This window comes from Pseudorasbora parva, chromosome 4 (genome assembly GCF_024679245.1).
Source record: "Pseudorasbora parva isolate DD20220531a chromosome 4, ASM2467924v1, whole genome shotgun sequence".
Lineage (NCBI taxonomy): Eukaryota > Metazoa > Chordata > Actinopteri > Cypriniformes > Gobionidae > Pseudorasbora > Pseudorasbora parva.
In genome coordinates, this window is record NC_090175.1 from 25,325,852 (window position 1) to 25,347,377 (window position 21,526).

A 21,526-nucleotide genomic window follows, 5' to 3' on the forward strand; every position below is an offset into this window, starting at 1 on the left:
TTCTTCACCTCTACACTGTAAAAAATTATTTAGAAAAAAAGTTACCTGGTTGCCTTAAAATTTTGAGTTCATTGAAATTAAAATTTTGAGTTAATACAATGAACATTTTTTGAGATTCGACAACCTTTATTAAAAGATTATTAAAAGATTCTGTAAGCATATAATTATGTGTGTGTATTAACACAATGCCAAATAGTGCTAATTTCATGATTTATCACATTTTTTATGTGGTTCAGATACAAAAATATTTTGAGTTTCTATTTATTACTAATTTCCTTCATTGTATCAACTCAAATTTTTAATTTCAATAAACTCAAAATTTTAAGGCAACCAGGTTACTTACTTTTTTAAGTCAAACCAACAAAAACCACCACAATTTTTTTTACAGTGTACGTTGTGGATTCAAATCGTTTAATGCATGGCTAGCCCTAAATTATCCCTTAAGAAATGAATAACTCCCCCTCACCCGTTCCAAACCCGTAAGACCTTCGTTCATCTTCAGGACACAAATGAAGATATTTTTGATGAAATACAAGTTCTCTGACAGCTATTTAATTGACACTTTCAAAGCCCAGAACGGTTGTAAAAATCTTTTTAAAATAGTCCATGTGACTCCAGTGGTTCAACCTTAACTTTATGAAGCGACAAAAACAAAAAAGGACTTTATTCAACAACTTCTTCACATCTGTGTCAGTCTCCTACGCTCTTATGCTCAGTCTCCTAGTCTCCTATGCTCAGTCTCGCCGATGCTGTTCATGGCACATGTCTGTGATGTTAACACAGGAGCTGACCAACATAAACTGTGTAGGAGACTGACACAGACGCAGGGGCGTGGGACTGGGGGGATAAAGGGTACTGAGTAACCAGGGCCCGAGGCAGGGAAGTCCGTTTTCTATACATACACATACATGGTACGGGGGCCCAGCAAGATGGTTTGTACCCAGGGCCCAAAAATTTGGTGCTACGCCACTGCACAGACGTAAAGAAATAGTTGCATAAAGTCATTATTTTATAAAAAAATATTGCACACAAAAAGTATTCTCATTGCTTCATAAAATCAAGGTTAAACCACTGGAGTCACATGGGCTAGTTTAACAATGTTTTTACCTTTCTGGGCCTTGGAAGTGTTCATTTAATAGCTTTCTATGGAGGGGTCTGCCTGAGAGCTCTAGGATTCCATCAAAAATATCTTCATTTGTTTCCCAAAAATGAATGAAGGTCTTACGGGTTTGGAACGACATGAGGGTGAGGAATTAATGACAGAATTTTCATTTTTGGGTGAACTTAACCCTTAAGATACATAACTAATAATTTTAAGGAAAACTTGTGCAAATACACTACATTTTGGAAATCTTTTTAAAATGATAAACTTTGAGGTTTTATTTATTATTATTTCATTCGTAAGGGTGAATGAAAACTACCTCTGAAACCTGAAACCCCTCATGTTTGTCTTTTAACAATGCAAACTTAACTATCCTGTGACCAACTGTGTCACTTTCATTAACAAGGTGCATGTTTACTTTATTATTTCAAAGATTTCAGAGAATTTTATACAAAACAGAGGTGTGAAGGGGAAGGGGCATGGAAATACCCTATTTTAGACTGGCACGGCTATGAGCTATGATAGTACTTCCCTCTAGTGGGAAAATGTTTGTAATACTTGAATCTCTTTAATCCAAACATCAAGACAATAACTTGGAACTTAAAGCCAAAAAGAGTGCTCATGTCTAAAGGAGTGTTTCCCCTGATAAAGCCTTGTTATTTTTATTACACACATCAAAACAACTGTACAGCTAACAATAAAAAAAAAATCGGGTTATTTTTCTATTACTTTTCTACGGTTACAGAATGTCCACTTTCAGATAAGTTTGCTTCGATTTAGTTAACTTGTAAGAGTATGATTCAGTACAGCTTGGCTAAGAAAAAAATGCTTTACTAAAATATACAGTCTATAATAAATAAGGCATTTAGTGTTGGAAGTGTTGTGATTAAATGTTTGTTTTTATACTGTTAGACTGAATATCAGTTATATTAGAAGACGTCTGTGATTCAGAAAGAGGCCACATCGTTGTTCCGTCAGGGTGAACATCTGAACATAGCAGCATTTCTTTTCATTTCAGTCAGGCTGAAGAAGAAGAAAAAAAGAAACAATTTGACAAGTGTTAATGTCATAGACAAAACCACAATGTTCAACCTAACCCCCCACAAATAAAGCTATAGCTAAACTCATACAACGAAATGCTCTCCATCTCGAGCTGATACAGGGTTGGGTTGAAGGATCTAATCACAAAATTATTTTATTATTCCAGTTGAGCCCTTTTTCCTGTCTCCCATGAGATTACATCAGTAATAAAATAAACTACCATTGAGGTGGATAACAGGGAAGTTAGTTTTTGTTAACACAATATCTTTCTTTTTTTTGCAGCAGCATTAAAGATCATTTTAAATTAAATGTGGTTAAAGCAAACGAGTGTCCTCATGCTACTTCTAAAATAAAAATCTAGCATTTAAAAAATATATATTACTGCTGTTTCTTTTCTTCTTCTAATCAACAAGATTACTAAAACAACAACAACAAGAAAAAAACAGCCATTGTGTTCAATTTCACTTTCCATCTGCTTAGTCTTTTGTAATGGGCTTTTCTTTTAACTGAGAACACTACAGCACAAACATGTGCATGCTTATTTATTTATAGAGTACATTTCTGGTCTTAAAGACTTAACATACTTCTTTAAGTACACAAGTATATCAGTGTTTCTAATATTATAGAGATGAAAATGTGCTGCATAATATGATTACCTTTTCCTTTCCCTGTCTAGCTCTCTTTTGACAATGTAGTAAATTCTAAACAGGTTATTACAAATAATCTAGCGGGTTGGATTGAGTCAGAGGTTTACCGCTAAAACAAGCAGAGCAGTGCTTTAAAACAACACACCACAGTGTTTCCACTGTTAAGAAGCTAACGGATGACCTGATCTGCAAAACACTCTGCTAAGATGGTTTTACAAACAACAAAAATACTGATAGAATTAAACTAAAAAATTGTCAAAGCCAGTTAAGCAAGAACTGCCTAATGCCCCTACTAAACAATTCAAAGGTGACAATGGCAAGGAAAAAGCTCATTTGTATACATGAAGAGAGAGGAAACTCTTGGGAGGAACCAGGCTCAACTGGAAACTTCTGGGGAATGATATGACATGTTTAAGGAGCAGCAACACAGTTTTGGGTCATATGGATTGTAGCATTTAGATCAGAGGGGCCAAATGCTTTAACGTTCAACATTAAATCAAAATTAAATCACACAGTTCTTATTGTGAATTATTCATCAGAGCTTGTTATTCCAAAGGGGGAAAAAGTTTTCCTCATAATCTTTAATCAAGATATAATAGCCAAATAGCTACTTAGACATTCACTCTCACTTCATTCTGGAATTTAACACCAACTTTTCATGATTCAATCAAATCCCATTGGATAAAATGCTTTTCCGTTTCTCTCTCTCTCTCTCTCTCTCTCTCTCTCTCTCTCTCTCTCTCTCTCTCTCTCTCTCTCTCTCTCTCTCTCTCTCTCTCTCTCTTTCTCTCTCTCTCTCTCTCTCTCTCTCTCTCTCTCTCTCTCTCTCTCTCTCTCTCTCTCTCTCTCTCTCTCTCTCTCTCTCTCTCTCTTTCTCTCTCTCCCCCATTTAAATCCTTTCACTCAGTAATTCCCATTATGGAAGTAAAAACATTGACTTTATGTTGGTCACAACTCATTTTCATTTCCTCAACTCTGTAGAAGCACTATAGAGGAGGTGATATGATGCTTTTAAACAATTTCCTGTTTCTGATGGCAACTCAAAAGACATGTCATGGTACAAGGTGAGGCTGAGAGGCTCTTTGCAATAGACAGGAAGTGGTAACTCCTTAGACTTCCTGTGGTTCTGTAGATATATATATGTCTCTGTAAAACATCCTTCTCTCTTGGCTTTGGTTTCACAAGCAATCTTTGCTACTTTAAGCTGAAAAATATATTTAGTGCAACTTTGTGACGCAATGAAATTCAAACCATAAACCAGTCAGACCTAAAGAGATTTAGGTCCGCTTGACAAGTCAATGTGTGCCGTAATGAGCAATAAGACGACAGCTCAATGAACAAAACCTCAACAGAATGATGTGGACTTCCTGTATGGCTTTGACTTTCTGTTCTCCCAAGGGCCTCTTATGTAAATTGAACTTTATTGGTTTAAATTTAAAACAATGTGAAATGCTTATTTCCTTTCCCTCTCAGGTGACCTGCAGGTTCTCTGAGAGTAAAGCGGATTAGAATGAAGCAGGAAGGAAGACTTTGACAGATTGTGTGAAGTGAGAAGTTAGTGAATCACTCTGGTGTCTCTCACTCCATTTCCGACTATACATTTCTCCAGTAGCTTCTGTTTTCATTGTCTCCTTTGTAAAAGGTTTCTGGGGATTTAGCCTTTAAAGGTGCTTATGTAAGTTTTTCACTTTACTAAAGCATAAAAATACCATAATATGTTTGCAGATATTTAGGAAACATGCTAAATTTACCTATTTGCTTCACAGAGAAAATAAACATACAATGCTACAACCAGTTCTACTTTGAAATATATGTTCCGTGTAATGATGTCTGTTTTTGTTTTGGTCTGAGCGAAACCCCGTGTGGCCAGTTGGTGGAAACACAGCGTATTGCTGCCATGGAAGCCAGCAAACAAACTGGGTCAGAGAACAGAGATTCTACCCGACCTATCTAAAAATCTCTATAAATGAGGGCATATTAAAATACGGATAAATCAACTCATCAACAGTGTGGCTTCCATTGACAATGCACTCACTCCTGTTGTGTCCTCAAGCTGGCAACCTGCGTGAGCCTCGAGTCTGAGGTGAAGGGCGAGGGGGAAACAACGATCTCCGATATTTTGAATTTGGACTGCAGTACCTATTTCAACCACTAGCTGTCGATCCTACATACCGCACCTTTAACTTTAAAGGGGGGGTGAAACACTCAGTTTCAGTCAGTGTCATGTCAATCTTGAGTACCTATAGAGTAGCATTGCATCCTGCATATCTCCGAAAAGTCTTTATTTTTTGTATAATTATATAAGAAAGATGCGCTGTTCCGAGTCTTTCCGAAAAAAGCCGAGCGGGTGGGGGCGTGTCGTGTGAGCGGAGCTAAATAATGACGTGTGCTCGCTGCTGCTATTGTGTTGAGTCGAGTGTGTCGTAAAGCTGTGTCATCCCTAACAGCGGGAAAAAAACTTTATTCAAAATAAAAATATGGCTTTTAATCAGATACAGCCATACATCTATGATCCGGAATCAGACCCAGAGGCTGCAGTTGAACAGGAGCAGCAGCAAAAACGACTAGAGCAGGACGTCTCTATGTGGTACAAGTTATACACTAACTATATAATATGCTTAGCGACTTGTGTTATTTACATATTTATACTTGAATTATATCGTCATATTTTTGTCTTTGAAGGTGTACATGTGGGAAGTGCAGTTGTGCACGTGTGTTTGTGTGTTTACGCGTGGTTTGTGTAGACAGTAAGCGGACTGGTTTTGCACGGCAGGTTAAGTTAGTGTTTACATAGAAAGACACGGAATAGTAGCGCATTTGAATGAAGAAGCGTGCTTATTTAGTTCAACATATTTCCCCCCTCTTTGTGTATTGTTGTTTGGAGTGCTTTTACAATACACAAACATAAAGTTACACATATAGTGGCCAGCTAAACACATGTACACGCACTACACATCGCATGCTCCATTGATCAATTAACTATACGTGATCATGTTTGGGCTACTTGATGGGCATTGGCAAAAACACAGACATTTGAAGCAGTCTCACTCACCGCCTGTGGTTCTAACGTTGGGACTGCTCCATCCTTCAGCATTAGGCGATCGGGAAAATCCAGCGTCGAGCTGGGCCTTGTTTATGAAACAGTCGGCACCGAAATGCAGCGAACAGATATAAACATTCGCGCAACTCAGTTGCTGATCCGGAAAAGCAAATTACATCCACTGTTGCCTTAACGCGGGGTTTTTGGGGAATCTGTGCAGGACTGTCTTGGTCTGGCAACCAAAAACGCACTTTTTTGGTGACATTGTTATGTGCACATCACCTGTCCAGCATCCTACAAGCCAGCGCTTTGATGGGCGTAGCCTGTTACTTTCGCTCTCTCCCTCTCTCTCTCTCCCTCTCTCTCTCTCACGCGCTTCCGGTAGAATTGTCCGTAAGGCCCATAAAAGGAAATTCCGCCCCCATTAACGTCAAAGGGGACGCATGATCTCAAAAAACTTGCCGAAACTTATGACTAACCGGAAGTAGTATTTTTGACAAAGAAATACTCCCATCAAACGTCCACCTTAACTTTTGAAACTTTGTCTATGTTTAGTATGGGATTCCAAGTCTTTAACAGTGTAAAAAGATCAGTATGCATGAAACAGCATTTCACCCCCCCTTTAAAATGATGGACTGACAATACTGTATACACCTCAGGAAAAAATTAAGAAACTACTTAACTTTGATTTTTATTTTACTTTTTTGAAGTATGTACAGATTAGATAGATGAATGTAGTCCTATTTGTATTGATACATTCTACTATTATATAGATCCTTCAGTCCTTTAAAGTGACCCCCAACAATAAATGTAAATCTTGACTTTACATCTACCACATTCACCAGCTTTTATTAATTTGGCTCCGATCACCAAATTCCAAAGCTACATTTATACTGAAGTTGTTGCTTCACCCCAGTCTAAAAATGTTTAATGTCAAAAGCCAATTTTTAAAAACAAAACATTTACACATTGATCCAAAGTAAACACTGGATAGTTTCTTCCTGTGATTATTCTTGCATTCTTAAGGCCCGTTTACACCAAGGATGATAACTATAAGAAAAGATTAAGATATAGTTCTAAATATCGTTCTCAACATTAAACAATAGCACCAGAAGAATAGAGTTTTAACACCACAGCTATAACAATAACGGAAAGTACTTTCAGAAAAGTTTTAGCCAGCTGATGAACTTTTTTTTTTTTTAACAGCCAATCAGAATCCTGAGTTTGAGCAATTAAAGTACGAGACAAGCATTCGCTTTGAATAAACAGAACGATATAGTCTGCAGGTGTGGCATGAATATAGTTATTTTTATAGCTAAATAATGTTGTGTAAGGATAAATCATTAGCCATGTTTCCACGGTCAGTCCAAAAGTGTGCATGCAAGTGCGTGCCAGGGCCAGTGAGGTTTCCACTATCACTTCCGGGGCTTGATCGGGTCTCATCGGGGCTTCCTCTAGGCCAAAGGCCAAGGTTTTTTGGGCCTGCCGAATACCTTGGTCCAAAGCCAGCCAGCTCGGGCTAGAGGAGTGGTTACAAACAAAGGTGGCGTTTACCCGAGTTTGTCCATGGATGATTTCAAATACCAGGTGACATCAGCATTAAAGACTTTTAAAGCATTTTATCTCAAAACTCTCTTTCAGAAAGCAGTGAGTGTTTTAAATAACTACTGTTTGTGATTCGATGTAGATTCTGATCACTGTATAAGGCATAAATAGTGATGTAAAAGACTGCGCACTTACCATTACCATAGTAAACATGGTAAATATGGCCGCTTGAAGAAATCAGACAAATCATATAGGCTATCACAATCATGTGTGTCACTGTCACTGGAGAGAGTATTAAAGCTGATTTCTTTCTAATTATTATTATGATAAAACTTCTATTTTTATAGAACGCATGCGTAGTGGTGCTTGGTTTAATAAAGTTGCTATTTTGATTTTTTTGCACACAAAAACTATTCTCATCGCTTCATAAAATTATTTTAGAACCACTGTAGTGAGATGGACTTTTTAATGACGTCTTTAGTACCTTTTATGGGTCTTGAGAGAGCAAATGTCATTGCTGCCAATGGAGGCCATCGGATTTCAACAAAAATATCTTAATTTGTGTTCCGAAGAAGAACAAAGGTTTTACGGGTGTCGAACGACATGAAGATAAGTAATTAAGGACAGAAGTAAAAGGATGTGAAACATGATATTAAAGTGGACAGCCATTTTTGTGGTGCTATACTGACCATATCAGCAGGTGAAGTTAGCATCTCTTCAGGCAGATGCACAGACATATGAGCAGCACAAGGGCCACACAGCTGGCTGAAATGAGAATGACATGGGCGTTCCTAGCTGTAAGAAAAAACAAACATTAGCCAAATCAAATATTCACAACCATCTAGAAACAAAATTAGACAAAACAGAAGAATGTAAAAATATATAGCCCTAAACAGTCAAGTAAGTTTCACTCACATTTATTCAGAGACACATAGATGGTAGACCCAAGGCCCTGATGATGAACTTCACACTTCACAAGTTCATCGTCCAGTAGTTCAGTCTGCAGTTGAATGGAACTGACCACCATTGTGGTGCCGTCCCCTAGCTGGTAAAATGATGTCACGGCAGGGCCAAGTGTTTGATTATGTCCCTCCACGTTCCAAGAGATCTCTGCTGCAGGACGTGACACGGCAGAGCAGTTCGCCTCAACAATGCCCTGCGATACGGTGACGTAACTGGCCTCAGGTTTGGGCAGGACTAGGAAAATGACATGAAGTTCATTACATATTTAAGACATTAACATTATAATCTTTTTAAAAGTGTGACGAAAAATACCCTAACTTAATTTAAATACAATACATAATTGTGTTCAAAGAAAACACTGATGATTAGGTGCCATTAGTACTGCCCTACAAAAGCAAAAGGCAGTAACTTCATTTTTGGTCGAAAATTTGTTATTGATATTTTTGGGACATTCAAGACCTCCTTTATCATGCGATCGAGTATCTTGAGTCAATCCCGGTGTTTTATCAAGAAAAGAATGGGTTTTAACAGTGACTTCCAAAAGCAAGAGAAACCAAAGCAGAGCACTGTGACACCAGTTGCTTTTACTAACAGCGTTTAAGGATAGCCCATTTGCTCTAAAAGGAAAATGATGGTTGATATTGCTTTGGAACACCAATAATGGCAAGGTAAGAAATTGTGTAAAACAAAATATGCATTAGCCTTACATATTAGATTGCAATCTACTTCATTTAGCTAGCAGCCTATAGCATAAATAGGCTAGTTAGCTATCCAATGAATAGGCTACCAGACTGCTGCATATAAAAAAGCACTTATAAATCAACACAAATAAATGCCATGGTCACTAAATTTTACACAGGTGTTACTATAAAGATTTTGTAAATGGTGATCAGCAAACAAATATTGACCATGTGGAAGTTACATTTGCATTTGATTTTGCAGACAATACAAAGCCAGAGCACAGTAACTTCAAAATAGGGGTCAAAAGTCAAGTTTCAGCTCAAGATCTTTTTTATGTATATAATTTTCATTACCAAAACATCCAATTGACAGATTTCCAGTTTCCTCCTTATAATTCATTTGTCTGGACAACTATAAATCTTTAAAGTCATTTTTTCTCAGTTCCACATTCTAGCGAGTCTAGTCTTTTGTCTTTGTAGGGCAGAGTATTCCACATCTTGTTGCACTTGCAAGGTAGTATTTTAAGCTTGAATTGATGAATCGGTTCCTTTTTAAATATTCAGACTTAAAATCTGTTGAGATAACATACACATTTAGTTGGGATCTATCCTTTTTAGCTGGGGACCCTTACAACAGTCCAAATATGTGAAATATGTCTAGTGCAAATACTGTCTAGGTCTTGTTGTTGCACTTCTTTGTTGTATTGAAAGTGGTAGCTTCATTCAGAAGAAAAAAGAAGCCACTTGTGTTGTTATGCTGATTACAACCCTTCAGACGTTGGTCATGTCTGCGGCAGACTCCATCAAAGAGGCACTCTGTGACATAAGTCACATAAAAGAGAAAGGGACAAACCATGACAAGATGAGAGGAAAGTGAGGCTCTGTCCACTTGTGTGGCTGTGTGAGCTTTTTGGTGACAACAGACAGACTGTTTGGGGAATATCAACAGAGAGAAAGCAAACACAGTGGAGCTCTGTTCTGGAGGAACAGAGACACAGTAATCGCACTGGCCCTCATCCCAAACTATCCCCTAAACTACAGTCACAGCCAAGCATTAAACCAGTCTTCAGCTCTGACTGATTGTGAGCTCTCTCCCCAAGGAGAATTCACCTTCCAGTGAAAAGGATGTTTTCCACAGAGTAACATCCCTTGCCGTAAACATCGCCATTGTAAAACAGTTGCACGAGATAAGGAATGTAGTTATTTATTGTGATATTGCATTGAAACAGGAAACGCTACTGCTGAGCAATAGTTTTCTCTGTAGAAATCTAAGATCTCTAAGAAAAGAGTTCGGAGTGAACAAGGAACTAATCCATCAAATTAAAGTTAAACATTTGACCCAAAAAACGTTACAAAAAATGAACCCAAAATACCATAAAAGGTTAGCCTAGAAATCTAGACGCACACTAGCGGCAGCAAATCTAATCTGTCGCGAGTATCGTCTAGCAACTCTCAATACCTTCTGAGCTGTAAAAACCAAACTCTGGTCAGGCCTCATAATGACGGCAGAGTTGCGCTTGCGTGCTTCTAGTAAACACATCACAAATGTGGTCCATATGAATTTTCACAGCCTCTGCCCTGGCTCTCTTTGGTGTGCTCATCAAGAGAGAAGAAATGTCCAAATTACATATTTCTCATAAAAGAGGTCTGAATGATTAATTAATAAATCGGATGGATCTGGCAACACTATTCATTCATAGTGGATATAAAGTTAACATTTTGGAGCCCTATCATACACTTGGTGCAAAGTGTTTTTTGCTAGTTTCAGCCTGACTCAGTTATCATTTTCACATCCAGCGCCATGTTGTTTAAATAGCAAATGCATTTGCACCCATTTGTGTGCCCATGGGCGTGCTGGTGTGAAAATGAGGTGTGTTCAGGTGCATTGTTGGCGTGTTGCTATTTTGAGGTAATTGAAAACGACTCCGCCATTGAACAAAAACTCCAATGGCGCAGTATTTGTGTTATTTAAAGAGCGTGTTAGTAATATGCATCTATAAGCGGGTCCACAATGTGCATACACTCTGCTTATTACACACACAGGGACACGCAGCAGCACACAAACATTTTTTAATTATCAAAAAAAGGATTCCTCTCTGGAAAAGCGTTCAATCTTTCTGCTCGCAAATTCCACCATGTAAATAGCGAATCCGTCGTGGTGCAAGTGCAACTGGCTTTTATAAGGAATGGGAGATGAGACTCTGATTAATTTATTGCACGTTACACCCAAAACAGACCCATGACTCATTAAGAGACTATAGGGACAACCCTTTTAGACCACGCGCCAGCCATGTTTCCCGTTGTTAAACTAGCAAAAGTGGAAGACTTGCAATATAGACCTTGAGAAGTATGAACCACATTTATAATACTTTTAAGGCCCTTTTTTAAATCTTGAAATCTGCAGTCTATACATTGTGATGGTATGGAAAAGAGCACAAAGACAGTCTTCAGAATTGCTCAGGTTGGTATGTTTTTATAAAACTTACATAAATATTTTTTAGACTTGTCATTGACTTCTACTGTTTTTTTTTTGTTTGTTTGTTTTTATGTTTAATTATAATATGCAATGTTTATTAAGGAATACTAATGTATATTTAGTATATTTCTTTATTAGATAATTTCAGGTTTTATCATCTTTGTAGGGACATTCCGTCACAACAATGAAAACAGAATGTGAACGACACGCGTACAAACACATTCTCTTCCTTTCTCACTTGCACTTTGTCTTTTGTCTTTCCACTTCTTACAAATACACCCACTCAGACATACAGTTAAAAACCTTAGTTTGACCCCGAAGACAGACAAAAGGGGCTGTGAAATAACTAAACAACCCTTGTGGAAAAAAACACATTGACTTGCCATTTGCACACGTATTCAGATATTGTGTGCATGTAAAAATGTTCCAAACCCACACGCGTGTGGTATAGTAAAAATTACACAAGTGAAATTGATGTGCCTTTTGAAGTCTTGGGCACTGTCATTTAGAAACATTTTTGTGGATATTATAGCATATACCATTTTATGAATTGCATTTTTATTTGAACTAATTAGCTAATAGATCATGACTCAAAATTAATGTCATTGACCAGGGCAGAGCAAATATGGGAAAAACTCTTTACTGCCCTATACTTCATAAATACCTTTAAAAGTACACATGTGAATTAAACATGGCACAATGGCGAGGGATTCATCAATATGCTGATTGAGGAGAACTGTTGGGACACTCCAGGCACAGGATGGTTCTGTCTGGAAAGACAGTTGTTTATACACCTCAATGACACACCTGCCATATCTTTTGATTTCCTGTCAGTTGGTTTTGGTGTTGGTATTCCACTGCTCAGGTAATAATAATGAAAAGTAACTGATGATCTAGGAGAAAGTCTTTAACCTGCACAAAGCTGCACAACCTCATGCTACAAGAAAGGATCTTATGGCCTCTTCTGCACAGCAGTGCATTATTTGTTGCAGCTTTCTTTTGTTACAGCAGTTTTTCTATTCAGTATGTTATTCAATTCTACTGCCTGTATATTTAAACATGTAACTTAATAAATAACTTTGGCTAATTTAAAGGCTTTAAGAATCTTTTACACTGTTAATGTTGAAAGTTAAAGTGATTACAACTTTTGCTATGCGTTCAAGTTAAATCCTAAATTTCTTATCAGCTCTAATAAAGACTTTTACTTTTAAAGAATAAGAGGTTAAAGAATTACATCAACTATAAAAGGAGTCTGATTAAAGGGTTAGTTCACCCAAAAATGAAATTGATGTCATTAATGACTCACCCTAATGTTGTTCCACACCCGTAAGACCTCGTTCATGTTCGGAACAGAATTTAAGATATTTAATATTTAGTCCGACAGCGTATCCAAGTGTATACACACTATACTGTCCGTGTCCAGAAAGGGAATAAAAACATCATCAAAGTAGTCCATATGTGACATCAGTTAGTTAATTAGAATCTTTTGAAGCATCGAAAATACATTTTGGTCCAAAAATAAGAAAAACTATTACTTTATTCATTATTGTCTTGTCTTCCGCGTTTGTTTTCAAACCTCAAATAAAGATTCAAACGGTCATGATTCAGTGTATTGATTCATGATTCGGATCGCCAATTTCATGTGATTTCAGCAGTTTGGCAGTTTGACACGCAATCCGAATCATGAATCAATACACTGATTCATGACCGTTTGAATCTTTATTTGAGGTTTGAAAATAAACGCGGAAGAGAAGACAATGCTGAATAAAGTCGTAGTTTTTGTTATTTTTGGACCCAAATGTATTTCCGATGCTTCAAGAGATTTTAATGAACTAACTGATGTCCCATATGGACTACTTTGATGATGTTTTTATTCCCTTTCTGGACATGGACAGTATAGTGTGCCTACACTTATATACGCTGTCGGAATAAATATAAAATATCTTAAACTGTGTTCCGAAGATGAACTGAGGTCTTACGGGTGTGGAACAACATTAGGATGAGTCATTAATTATATGAATTTCATTTTTGGGTGAACTAACACTTTAATCATACTCAAGTCTTTAATTATATTCAAACAATTATATTATTGATTCAAAATAGCACATTAATTTATTTCAGCGGTGCTCAATCCTGTTCCTGGAGATCCAACTGCCAGTTTAGATACAGCCATGCATAATCAAGGTTTTAGGGTTCATTGAAAATTATGGTTAGGGTACAGTTGGTGGTACGGGGGGTAAAAGCATAGTTTACCCAAAAATGAAAATTAGCCCATGATCACCCTCAAGTCGTACTAGGTGTATATGACATTCTTTTTGATCCCATTGATTCGCTTCAGAAGGCTTTTTTGCCATATGAATTACTTTTATTATGGATGGATGCACTTTTTTAGCCTTTAAATTTTGTGCTGCCATTCACAGCCACAATAATGCTTGGATTAACCAGGATATTTACTTTTTATTCGTCTGAATGTCATATACACCTAGGATGACTTGAGGGTGAATAAATTATGGGAAGGGTCAATAGTCACACTTTTTTTTTTTACAGAAGTAATTACATGAGGGTAAGTGCAATGTAAAAATATATATGTACACAATGGCCCTCATTTATCAAAAGTGCTTACACCAAATTTCCAGCGTACACCTTGCGTACACTCAAACCCACGGTGACTTTGAGATTTATCAATATGGACGTTGGCGTACGGCACGCTCAAATCCTACGCCAGCTCAGGAGGTGGTGTACGTAGCCTACGTTTGAGTTAGTGCGAAAATGTGCAGAAAAACGATTCCTAACACCACAAAACGCACTGACAAAGATATGCTATATTATGACCCACTGTAAAAAAAAAAACAACAACAATAACAACAACATAGTAATTTTGTGCAATGTAGACTTCAATGTTTAATTTGTGTGACTATAGGCTACCAAAGCATTTGAGGCATGTATTCCTCCAGTTGCGAGCCTGTGCGGCAGCTGGGCACGGACTGGGACTGAATAATTCAAACTGACAAAATAATAAAAATTACATTCTTATTCTTTTAAATAATAATAATAATAATAATAATAATAATAATAATAATAATAATGATAATGATAATGATAATGATAATGATAATAATAATAATAATAATAATAATAATAAATAATAACGGCATTCTTCTTCTAAATAACAATAAGTGTCATTAATAATACAAATCCTAATAATAATAATAAAAAGAATCTTACAAATTGTCATGCAATTATTAATGTGAATGAATGGTAGGCAACTCCACATCACATCATCATCATCATTATATCGTACACCCCAATACATGTGCCGTGATACGAAATTAAATGCTAATTGTTTCAAAACATGTGCTGTAAAATAATGCATTGTGATGGTAATTTCTCATCCAAACAGCTATTTAAACTGCTGGAGTGCACTTATCAACCTCCACACTATTAACAGTACTCATAATTTGGGTCCATATTTTGTTTTTGTGGGTGCCTTTAATCCCACTGTTTAAACTCCCAAATAAAATTTAGTTTTTTCCACTTCCCTGATGATGGTCTCGATGGGCGCGTCTCAATCATCTCAATAGTTCAGTAGTCAGGGCACTGATCAGGGAGTCAGCCCATTGACTTATGTCCTAGTCAGTGCCCTGACTAGTGGAGTAGTGAGATGATTGAGCGCGCCCGATCTCCACGTCGGAGAAGTTTCGCTTCTTTGCCGTCTTCCGTGTGTCCATGGCCTAAAATGAGGGCGTGGGGGAGGCGGAGACTTGAATATATAGGGGCGTGTTATTCTAATGACGATCGTTTTCAGCCGCCACATTTATCAAGGGCAAGTATTGCGTACATCTGGATTGCAGAGGTGCGCACAGTTTCATAAATCAGGTGGTGAGAGGAGTGTAAGCATGATCTTACGCCAACATATACGCCCGTTTCTACGCAAGATTGATAAATGAGGGCCACTGAGTGCATTTTATGAAATTAATAATAATTTAAATGTTAGTAGCCTACATAGTAGAAAGTGAGACCCAAATAAATATGTCTAAATCTCTGTTATTACTGCCATTTTCACTTACCATAAACAGACAAGCAAGCTGTTTCACTCTTAATGCCATCGGGATACGTGTGGAACTCGCAGGTGTAACAGCCCTCATCCTCTGTCTGAGCCTGGTGTATGGAGAGCTTGGATTGGCCAAGTGAGGGATTTAGAGTTACCCGATCCTTGAAAGGGGTCTCAATGATGGGTCTCTCATTCTTGACATAAGAAGCAACAGTAGCGGTGTCCCCTTGCTCAGCAGTTTTTTTCCATAAAACCTGCCGGACTCGCTTACTGAGAATGTACTTGCACAAAAGGGTAACAGACTTTCCACTCACAACTGTTTTATTGTCCATCAGTTCCACCATGGCTGGAAGGAATAAAAAAAGAGGAGATTTGACATGCCTTTTAACTACTTGCTAAATATCAATATGTGAGACAAAAAAGATACTTGAAAGAAGGTTTAAAGGTCCTGTTCTTCGCGATTCCGTCTTTCAATCTTTAGTTAGTGTGAAATGTTGATGTTGGAGCATAAATAATACCTGTAAAATTATAAAGTTCAATGCCAAGCGAGATATTTTATTTAACAGAAGTTCCCTTTCAAAGGCTATAGCGAACGGCCGGTTTGGACTACACCCCTGCACTTCCTGCTTTAATGACGTCACTAGAACCGTTTGTTGACTAACCCTCCGCCCACAAGAACATTCAAAATAGGAGGTGTGGTCTTGTTGCTCTCTCACGTGGAGAAGAGCGTGCATTTAGCGCACTGTAAACATAATCAAAGCTTCGAAAACACGTGAAGAACCTTTAATATTTATAATAATTTCTAACATTTATTAAATTGTCCTGTGCGTGACATTATGTAAGCATTCACTAATCGCTTTCAAACCACACTCGGGTCAGGCTGATAAAATGTAACTAATCACAAACCCAGTGGCAGTTTTTTTATCTGATCAAGACTCTTGTGGTTTTCATGATAGTTTTTTGTCAGTAAAAGAGGCCAGGCAAGAAAGTGGTTCTCACCACTTCCTGCTGGGGCATTATTTATAACAATTCTTCAACGCCTTTTGAGCACAATGTGAGTTTATTTATTCATTATGAAACCATCTTAGCGCAGGTCTACAAAATAGCATTTCCTCTGTTTGATGAAACTTTGATGAGTAATATTTCCTTCTAAATAAATATTTTTACATCATGAGTGCGTGGGAAGATATATATATATATATATAGGTGATTTCTGTCAGGACCTCTATCGTCAAAGATGATTGATTGACCATTAGTTTGGATTGACGGTACACTGTAAAATAATGAAAAAAGTTACCTGGTTGGCTTAAAATTGAGTTCATTGAAATTAAAAATTTGAGTGAATGAATTAACATTTTTGAAAATCGACCAACTTTTATTCAAATATTATTTTAAAAAAAAAAGAACTTTGTAAGTATATTGGGTAATAGTGTGTGTTATTTGTGAAGATGCAGTGAAGCCAAATTGTGCAATTTTCATGATTTATCAAATTTTGTATGTGGTTCAGATACAATAACATTTAGAGTTTCTTCTATTTATTAAACCAACTTCCTTCATTGTATCAACTCAAATTTTTAATTGCAATAAACTCAAAAATGAAGGCAGCCAGGGTACTTTTGTTTGCAGTTAAACCAACATATTTTTTGTTTTTTTACAGTGTATGGTTCCGTTCTGGGCAAGAACTCCCAGCCCACCCATGAAGCCTAGCATAGATAAGAGCATGGAGAGCAGCAATAACGCCCCTTTAGGGTAAACAAAACGGAACCGACATGATGTATTGCAGATATCATTAATGTTGATAATGTTGACTAAATTCCTGAAGTATATTGTACAAAATAATTCAGGAATTTAGTCTGATTCAAGGAGAATTAGAATACCAAATCCTGACTGGGCGAGAGGAGGAGCTGGAGATGGAGGAGGGTATATGAGCACTGGAGAAAGGTGACAGCTACTGGTAGTACTGAGGAGCTTATATGTGTATGTGGTGACAGACGTCATATACCTATAGGTAGACGTGATCAGCTGACAGCCAGCTGATGCAAGTTTGACTAACATGACCTGCCAGAACTGATGCTATACGCTTGATATTTTAAAAATGTTTGAGAGTGATTATGAAGCCTCACCCGTGAGTGAAAGACATGTCCTTCCTCTCTGCTGCCCGGTTGGATAGACATCAAAAATACACTGGTAGCAGCCCTCGTTGGCTAGGCCAGCTCTTCCAATGGTGATGATGCTGGTGTGTGCTTGATGACCTGCTGTTCGCTGTGAAAGCTCGACTCCATCCAGTTTGCTGATGTGGTCATATTTATCAGGCTGATAGTGAAGTATAGTTTTATTTGTCATGTCGAACCACAGGACTTGTTTTAACACCTCCCCTGTCTCCATTGTAATATTGCACGCCAGCACGAAAGGAAGCCCAGCCGTCGCCTGCAGATGAGATGGTGCAAGTACCTTACCTAGGATATATTAAAAAAAACGACCATTTAAACTGGTATCATTTTGTAAATATTTAATTAATAATATTAGAAAAATGATATGACAGAGCACATGGGTCAATGATGCAATGTAAAAAAAAATTTTTATGATTTATTTAAAAAAACATTTAAAAAAATGTAACTCATACACATTATAAATGCACCCATTCACCTCTTATACAAGGAGCTTTTATTTTAATTTTTTTTATTCAACTTTATTTTATTTTTATAGGGTATAATGTATAACATGTCAGTTTGGTATAACTGCCCTTAAAAGTAATTAAAAAAGTATTTTGGCATAATCTTTTACTTTGTTTATCAGATTTCACAATAAAGCTTTGTTGCTTCTTAATATAAACATTATTGAGTCTTATGGTTCAACAAACATGCAGGAAAATGCAGGGGAAAAAAAACATTAAAAAGTAAGTTTATGTCATAAAGGACTCCTGAAGACTGTGTGTCAAGGTTGAATATATATATATATATATATATATATATATATATATTTTTTTTTTTTTTTTTTTATTTTTTAAATAATGATTGGGATGTGTACACTTATGTGTACACTCACATGTAAAGAAAGCAAAGGGAAACTATCTTATTACTTTTTTAACATTTTATCTAACCCACATAAAACCAGTATTGTTTTTAGATGTTAAAATATTTCCCTGTTCTTTATAATTTGTATAAACTGGAGCTCAAATCTAATGCTCAGAAAGGAGGCTGAACAGGCACCTTGTAGTTGAGAGAGCAACATCAGTATAACCCAGACTTGCAGGGATATTCCAGACACAGATCCACACATCTTGACCTGCAGGAATATCGTTTTAACTGTGGTCACTGAACCAATGGACCAAACAAACATTCAAGTAAGACAAAGAGTGTTTAATAAACAGATTTCCACACTGTAAAAAAAATTAAAACAGAAAATGTACTTGTAATTTTCTGCCAGGACATTATCCAGTAATTTTACAGAACTTTCGGTTAACCCTAAAAACAACACAATGCAATGCTTCATTCAAAATACAAATAGAACACCAGAAAAACTAAACAAAAACAAGAACAATATGGAAAATTCCTTCCTATTTATACAGTAAATTGTGCCCTATTTGTGCAAAAAAAATGTACAGTGCAGAATACTGTATAGCCATGTGCATTAACATACTCTGCATAAACAAATTTCACAACGACATAGTTAATTACAATAATAAAGGCAGTACCGCCTTAATGAGTATTGATACATTCAATGTCTTAGCAAATAAAAAAAAAATAAAAAATAAAAATGCAAATCAGGGAATACAAGATACTTACAGTCACAGGTTTGTAAAGAGCAGACAATCTAAACATCAGCAGTTCAGCTCCTCAACAGCCATTGCTTTATAGAGAAATTAATACAAATGAATAATGATACATTTCACTGTCAAACAAATAATACGTTATGGTTCTGGTGTACAGATATATTTGCATTTGGTCTAGCATAGAGTTTAAGTTCAGACTTTAAGGAAAATATTTGTCCTAGAAGTGGTCTGTTTTGGAATTTGAGGGTTCAACGCACTATTTATGGCGTTCCCAGGGGCCGTAGTGGTGCAATTCAGCATTTTTGGATTTTTTTTGTGTGGTAATTTTGATTATTATTTGCCTGGTTTATTTATGGCATGAAAAGAAAAGTCTCTAACCACCTGCATCCTGTCATGGTTTATTACATTTCTGGAGCTTCAACAACAGTTTGGGTACCATCAAAACTCCCACTTTGTTGTCTAGACTATAGAGACTAACATTGACTTGAGTAAATAGCTTCTCTTGCTCTTTACACAAACTATATGATTAAAATCACTTGTGGCTAAACTCTGCCAGTAAACTGACATTAAGACTGATGCTAGCAGATGATTTTTGGGCCACAGGACAAATACTTCCAGGCAGCCACACACCCCTTCTGACCTTAAATGAAAGATCATGGTTGGACCAATTTTGATACCGCTGGGGTTTTTTCATTTTTTATTTTATTTTTTGTTAGCAGCCCATTTTAAAAAAAAGAAAGAAAAAAGGAAATAAAGGAAATAGCTTACCTTTATTTTATTCTATTTTTTTCTTTAAATTATAAAAAACAGACTATGATTTTTAATAATGATATTGTTTTATAATACAGTTCATTAACCATAAACATTATATAGTTTGCTAGATAGATAGATAGATAGATAGATAGATAGATAGATAGATAGATAGATAGATAGATAGATAGATAGATAGATAGATAGATAGATAGATAGATAGATAGATAGATAGATAGATAGATAGATAGATAGATAGATAGATAGAAGTCTACAGGCCATAGTGCATTTTAAATTAGTCGACTATGAAAATATGTTTTCGTTACTTTTACTTAAACTTAAAAAGAACATTAAATGATTGCAAACACTTTAGCGTCTGTTTTGATTTAACCTTTACTAACTAAAACTATTAAGTGTTAATTTAACTTAATTATTCACTTAACTAAACTAAGTTTAATACAATATTTAAAATAATATGCGACTCACCTTGCAAAACATGGCTGCGTTTCATTCGTATTGCAAAAAAACAAGCGTTGGCAAATCCTGTGCCTCAGCGTTATTCTGTCATGTGTGTGATTCGGGATACGAATGGAAGTGGAAGTGCAAGTGAGGAAGTTTGGCCATCCAATCGTGGTAAGCATAGCAATCAGTGTGCTATAGAAAGGCCCAGTGACGTCCAGTGCATGGAAGTATGCAATTAATATTACCTAGTAAACAGCGACATCTAGTGGTGAGAGCCATCTGAACAAAATATCTACACTGAAATCTACACCACTTGACACTGTTCAGTTTAATTCATTTAAAAGTACTAACATTTTTTAAAAACATTTTGTCACAACTTAATTGAATTGTGTTTAGTCAACCGAATATATTTATTATTTACACCGAATAGTGTACATAAAGGGGTAGGCTAGTTCTTGTTTACCCAAAAATAAAATGAAAATTAAGTCATCAGGTGTATATGACATTCTTCTTTCAGATGAATACAATTATATTACAAATATCCTGGCTTTTCCAAGCTTTATAATGGCAGTTATAATGGCTGATCTGTTTTGAAGTCCATATTTATCCATCATTTAAGTGCTCTACACGGTTCCGAGGCCTTCTAAAGTTAAGCAATGCGTTTGTGCAAGAAAAATATCCACCTTTAAAACTATACAAACTGTAATCTCTAACTTCCACTACCTGTTGTACGCATGTTCACGAGAGACTGGCGTTCCAGCGTATGACGTGGACACAGGCACAGCGCAAGTTCCAGTGACTACCTGTTAATGGAGCATCTCCCTTTGATGTTGAAACACTTAAGCTTCCTTTATTATTCTTTATTAAACCTCTGGAGCTGTGTGGACTGTGGAGCACTTTTATGATGGTGATGCATTTTTCAATGATGCATTTTTATGGACTTCAAACCAGAAATAGCCATTCACTGACATTATAAAGCATTTTTTAAACTCTGATT

At 36.5% G+C, this 21,526-nt stretch overlaps 1 protein-coding gene across 3 annotated transcripts; it reads right to left on the bottom strand.

Moving 5' to 3' along the window:
• Positions 1–1,835: 1,835 nt before the first annotated feature.
• zgc:172122 (uncharacterized protein LOC571844 homolog) lies at positions 1,836–20,713 on the bottom strand. 3 transcript variants are annotated; one of them, XM_067442696.1, is made up of 9 exons: positions 20,554–20,616; positions 19,331–19,394; positions 18,955–19,009; positions 18,755–18,830; positions 17,669–18,001; positions 15,562–15,891; positions 8,291–8,572; positions 8,065–8,170; positions 1,836–2,125 (listed from the first exon to the last, which is right to left on the bottom strand). In XM_067442696.1, exons 4-8 carry the CDS (start codon positions 18,822–18,824, stop codon positions 8,082–8,084), a joined length of 1,104 nt encoding a protein of 367 aa, XP_067298797.1. In that variant the 5' UTR covers positions 18,825–18,830; positions 18,955–19,009; positions 19,331–19,394; positions 20,554–20,616; the 3' UTR covers positions 1,836–2,125; positions 8,065–8,081. The 3 variants fall into 3 exon arrangements, with proteins under 3 accessions (XP_067298797.1, XP_067298796.1, XP_067298799.1); XM_067442695.1 differs by lacking the exon at positions 18,955–19,009 and having other exon boundaries at positions 20,554–20,713; XM_067442698.1 differs by lacking the exons at positions 18,955–19,009; positions 20,554–20,616 and having other exon boundaries at positions 18,755–18,859; positions 19,331–19,359.
• Between the last annotated feature and the right edge of the window lie 813 nt (positions 20,714–21,526).